Here is a 6341-nt window from a genome sequence, read left to right as displayed (position 1 = left end):
TAAATTTTAAATTAATATTTTTAAAAAATGTTTTTTAAATAAAACATTAATGTAAAATAAATATTAAATTAATGTTTAATAAATGTTAATTTAATATTTTTAAAAAATATCTTTTTAAATAAAAAATTAATGTGAAATAAATATTAAATTAATGTTTAATAAATGTTAAATTAATGTTTTTAGAAAATGTTTTTTTAAATAAAAAATTAATGTAAAATAAATATTAAATAAACGTTAAATAAACATTTTCCCAAATTATTATTTTAAATATTTAGTTAATATTAAACAGATGTCAAATAAACGTTAAATAAATTTTAACCAAACATTTTTTCTAAATCGTTATTTTAAATATTTAAATAATGTTAAATAAATATTTAATAAATATTTAATATATATTTTTGTTATAATGAATTGTACAATGAAAAATTAATATTAAATAAATATTAAAAAAACATTTAAAAAATATTGTGTGCTGATTGGGGAGGTGTTATTTATGCTATTAAAATTTGTGGACAATTAGATGTGATAATAAAGAGCGTGCATAAGACACTGGTTAATTTTACAAAGTCATTTTTACAAAAAAAATTCAGACGTTTTGATTTACAGTTCAAGTTCTCTTTAGTGAATTACTATACGCTGTAGATCAGCCATCAAAATTTAACACATTATGAGATCTTTATAGTGGCAGTGTGTCAGTTAATAAGAAACGGTGTAGCAAAACAGTACAGATATGCGTGCGTAAAATTTTATGAGTCAATAGTTTGGAGTCGCCTTACTAATCATTACAACAATTAGTTAAAAAGTATAAATAAAAATTAAAATAGAATTTATCACATAAAACTTACAATTAGATGGAAACAAAGACAAGTTCGTTACCGGCTTTTATGTCCGCACGTTGTAACAGTCTTGTGTAGTGTTCGAAGTAAACACAGATAGATCCCGGAGTAAGATGGAAGGACAAGATTATTAGAACACAGAAATCATATAAACAGAAACACATTAAATACATCAATGATTACTGAACATAAAATTGATTTTTTACATGAGTTTGATTGGGATAACGTCCAAATAGTTGATAATGAGAAATTGTGGTCCAAAAGACTGATGTCGGAAATATTACATATCAATCTCATGAACTCAATTTGCATACGGATACGGATCTCGTAAATTCAGCTTATGGTATTATTTTTAACAGATTCGAATAATTGATGCTTCTACCTCTGTTTCCCCCCCCGCTTTCATCACCTGTCTTCTTTCTTCTTCTTGCGCTCAGCTTCTCCTTCATCCTTCCTTTCCTTCCTTCCCTCTTCCCTCCTACACTTCCTATTTCTCCTTCCATCCGACTCCGGCATCTATCTGTGTTTATTTCGAACACGACACAAGACTGTTACATTTATAAGGTGCGGACATAAGAGCCGTTAACGAACTTGTCTTTGCTTCCAACTAATTGTAAGTTTGATGTGATAAATTCAATTTTAAGTTTTATTTATACTTTTTAACTAATTGTAATAATTCGTAGGCGACTACAAACTATTAACTCATGAAGCTTCACGCACGCATATCTGCATTGTTTTGCTACACCGTTTCTTATTAACTGACACTATGAAGATCTCACACTGTGTTAACTCTTTGGAATCTGATTTATTTTTTGTTTACTTGTGTTATATCTGAAGTCATGTTTTATGTAAATGTGAATGTAAATGGATTTGTACCATTAGACGCACGTAATATATGGATGGGACACATATGTATCGATAGACTTCAAAGAGTTAAATTTTGATGGCTGATACAGCGTATAGTAATGCACTGAAGAGGACTCGAATTGTGAGTCGAAACGTCTTTGTCTTTTTGTAAAAATGACTTTGTAAAATTAACCAGCGTCTTATACACGCCCTTTATCATCACATCTAATTGTCAATAAATTTTAATTGCACAAATAACACCTTGTGCCGACTCTCATAGGTCAAACTTAATTTTGAATTATTTTTATTTGTCATAGAGTCTATATTTATCTATTATTGTCTATATTTATTTTACCTTATAATTATTTTACCTTATTTAAGATAAAGATTTAGAAAAAATATACATTTAACTGTTATTTAATATTTAGTTTAAATCTATTATATATTTGAAATAACCCCAATAAACAATTTGTCAGTGAACTGATGCCAAGTTGATATCAAAATTGCTCAATTTTGGTAACAAATCCAATGCTATTTGTGTTAACAATAAACCTATATTTTGTTGGCAAAGCTTGCATAGACAACTAGGCAACAAAAACCAAACAAAATTTGCACAGCATTGTCTGAGTGCAAATTGATACCAAAAACCGAACAAGATTTGAGCAGAAATGTTCGAGGACAAATTAGTGGTAAAAACCGAGCAAGATTTGCGCAGGATCCCCAATAAACAAAATGCAATATTTTTTAACATTTTAATAAACATTCTTCGCAATATAAAAAAATATTTTTGAAAACGTTAAAATTAATGGAATGGTTCCCTTTTTTCACATTAAAAAATAGTGTTTATTTTAATATTGCGAAAAATGTTTTTTTAACATTAAATAAAGTAAAAAAAAACAGATTCTAAAGCAAAAAATTTTTTCTCTGTGAAGCTAGTTGTGAAGTTAGCACTATGTGCTAATAATTATACAATATTTCTAATTCTTGGTTGCGGGGATATTAGCTTTGCAAAGATTTTTTCTCAAGATTTTTTTTCGGAAATTTCCAAACTTCCCAACGAAGTCTTAACAACACCAAACATTGCTTGACTTCTGCTGTCTGCGACCTCTGCGGATTGATACCTAAATGATGAATACTCTGTGAATACTTTGTGTTAACACGTTAAGTGCCACACTAATTTTGCCTGATTTTCCATTCGCGCCACTTGACACCGTAAATGAGATTATATGTATAATAGCGTAATATTATTATAAATAGATTGTTTTACTCAAATGGTTCTGCTTCATTGTTGCTAGCTATATGGCGCGAGCGTAGCGCGCACTTGTTATGTCTAGTATTTGATAAAGCAAAAGTCAAACGCCGGTTTGTGGAGATCGGCGTAGCATTTAACGTGTTAATACATTTATATCACTGATAGATCAGGTCATATATATTATTAAAAAAGTAAACCATACTTAATTAAAGCATATTATTTATATAAACGTGTACAAATTATATTTTTTTACTGATTTTCACAAATGCAGAATAACATAAACGTTAAAAATATATTTCTTTTAAATCATTTATCTAAAACAAATAATTAATGTGAAATAAATATTTAATTAATATAAATTAAATATTATTGTTACAATGAAGTACAATACATAATTAAGACACTCACCAGTTATGATAATTTTTTGTTCCTTACTAGTCATCGTGGTAAGGTCACTAGCGTTTTATGTTTCTATTGAAAGGTAAACTATAATGCAATGGTTTTTAACAGTAATTTTACTTAATTATAACCTTCTAGTATACGATTAAAAAGTAAAATGGCTATAACATGATATACACAAATTGATGAAACTAATAATTTTGCAAACAATAATTATGTAAACAAAGTCATGGTAAATGCACGGTAATTTGTGAAAAATCATAATTTTCTTAAAAGTCATCATAGATAACTAATCAAAGAAAAGTTTAGAAGTAAACAAAAGTAAAAATATCTTATAACAATTGTTAACTATTGTGTATTAATATATTAGCGCCACTAAAAAAACAATGGGCTACTAATTGAATAATTCTATAAACAATTGTTAAAATTCGTCACCTAACAACGGAGATAATGAAGATAGCCATAATATCTACAGTAGCCATAATACTCTTTTCTCCCCTAACATAAAAATACTCTAACATCAAATACTTTTATTAATAAAAAGTTAAAAATTACAAATATTGTGCAAATATATTAATAAAATAACGTATAAAAAAATATAAAAATTACTTCCAACTTTGGCATCTTCACCAGTCAAGCTGAGATAAGTCGTGTACTTTGAATTTTTCACTCTAACCTAGCTATTGAAATAACAGTCATTTAAAAGCACCACTGCGGTTCTGTGTACTCCTACCAACGAAGTCTTTTTAGGCAGGGCACAGGCGCGTGCAGCACGTACATACTGTGCTGGTATAACCGACGCGGGAAGTTTTGATCGAATGCGAGTAATCCCATGTTGGCTAGTAAGTTAATTATTATATCATATTGACTTTTTCTAGTTATATTCTTATTTAAACAATAACAGAAAAGTTATTCCAGATACTATTCCGCATTAAAAATCATAACTCGAAGTATGTATAACTGAATAAAAATTTAAATGACAAAAAAACATACAAGTGTACATATGTTTGTGTGATAATATGCCCAAGTTTAAAAACATTGAAAAAGTATGTGAAATTAAGTGCTAAAATGTATTTTGAAAATGTTTCAAAGTGCTCAAAAGTAAAGATGCCTTATAATAATTGTTAGCTATTGTGTATTGGAATATTAACGCCCTTATAAAACGGCAAGTACTAATTGTATAATTCAAACCAATTTTATATTGTAATTTATACTAATTGTATAATTCCATAAACAATTATTAAAATTCATCATCTAACAACAAAGATAATACGAGTTAGCCACAATACCCTCTTCATTTCTATATGTCCATATACATATCATTATATAATATATTATATATGATCATAAATAATTAATTATATGTGGACATATTTGATATAATTATGTATAATGATTTATGTATAATGAATATAAAAAATTTTCTCCCGAGGAGCTTTTTCAAAAAATCATTAAAAACTGATGTTAACAAATGTGTTATACGGAATATGATATTTTAAAGCGTAGGAATGTTGTAAGAGAAAGAGTTTCTTTGAAAATAATAATATTATTTCTATTTTTCAGAAGTGACTAACTTCGATCAATTTACAAAAAGAATACAATTGTGATTAAAAGCAGCAATTTTGATCATTTTGACTATTTTTCCCGCAATTCTTCCAAATACTTGTTAATTTTGAATTTAAATTAGGATTAAACATAAAAAATTACATTGAAAATGACTATTATATTTCCTTTGCAAAAAGTAGTGCAGATTCAAATAAAAAAATAATGAAGTAAAAATTAATTCTATTTGATCGATGAAGTCAAGGTCATTATCTGATATTTTTCAAAGTCGCCAGACTACAGTAAAAATTAGAAATGTTAACCTACATTTGGGATAGTCTTATACTAAGATGTAATTTTACTGAGGGGATGGTCAATCTGAAGTAAATTAATCCATATATAATTTTTTTCTTTAGTTATTGTAAAAACATATGTCGATAAAGATATACATAGAATAGAAACATCAGAGACAAAGATAGACGTCGAGAAAAGCTGAAGAAACTTGGTGTCGCTACAGTCGTTGATCACAGGAAAGTTCACCAGTGCTCGATCGAGCCTCGTGCTATATCAAGCCTTGTTGTCTTTCTCTCTCTCTCTTTTCTTAACTACCTCTTTCCTTTTCTTGCCCTGTCTCTTTTTCTTTCTTCTCCCCTCTCCCTCTCTTTCTCTCTCTTTCTTCTTTTACCTAAATTAGGCATCATCAAAGATCATCAGAATCATTTTGTTCTTTGATCGTTCTTCAGGAGGTACTGTAAATGTGATACTTTTGACATTTCGGGATGTGGCCACGATTGAAAAACTGGCCAGAAACAGATTAATCGTCGAGTCAAGCTCGACAAAAAGAAAAAAGAAAGAGGAAACACGATAATGGGTAATGCCACCACGAAAGATTACTCAAGGAGCATCTCCATTGGCAACAGCTCGAAGAAAACGCGTTGGGATGGTCCAGGTAAATCAATTTGTTGTTTTATCCATTTCATTTTAAAATTCTTAATGATTTTAAAAATTGGAATTTTTCACAGTCAAGAGTTAAAACTCTAGCGGGGATAAACGTCTTCATTTTTTAAATCGTTTTATTAGTGACATAAGATTTGAGATTTACAGGATAGAAATAATTATTAAATTATATTCAATTAGATAATTTCGACAAATAGCACTATCAAAATCACATAATCTAAAATTAGATTTCTTACTTTAGTTTAGAAAAGGTTTTAGATGCTGTTAACTTTAATCCATTAATTACTTATATAATGTAGCGTAGTGTATGACGTTCATTTTTTTAGTAAAGCATAATCAATGAACATTACATGGAATCATCTCAAATACTTAATCTACGGACGGTGCACCGGTACTTTCCTGTACTGCTAAACGCGGTGCATTTTATTTTGGGAGCGATACGTACCGATGTTGAAAATCATCTCCCTCCCTCCCTCCCACCCTCTCTCTCTCTCTCTCTCTCTCTACAC

The 6341-nt window shown here is 28.7% G+C and overlaps 1 protein-coding gene across 1 annotated transcript in view; it reads left to right on the top strand.

The window, feature by feature from the left end:
• Positions 1 to 5307: 5307 nt before the first annotated feature.
• Positions 5308 to 6341, top strand: part of LOC105193641 — a 46898-nt gene continuing 45864 nt past the window's right edge. The window contains exon 1 of the mRNA XM_026138906.2: positions 5308 to 5824. Coding sequence (XP_025994691.2) covers positions 5743 to 5824 — 82 coding nt within the window. The 5' untranslated portion in view covers positions 5308 to 5742. The remainder of the gene's footprint in view (positions 5825 to 6341) is intronic.

Source organism: Solenopsis invicta, chromosome 6, assembly GCF_016802725.1.
Source record: "Solenopsis invicta isolate M01_SB chromosome 6, UNIL_Sinv_3.0, whole genome shotgun sequence".
NCBI classification, from domain to species: Eukaryota; Metazoa; Arthropoda; class Insecta; order Hymenoptera; family Formicidae; genus Solenopsis; species Solenopsis invicta.
The sequence above is the reverse complement of the archived record's forward strand: the minus strand, read 5'-3'. Positions and strand labels throughout refer to the sequence as shown.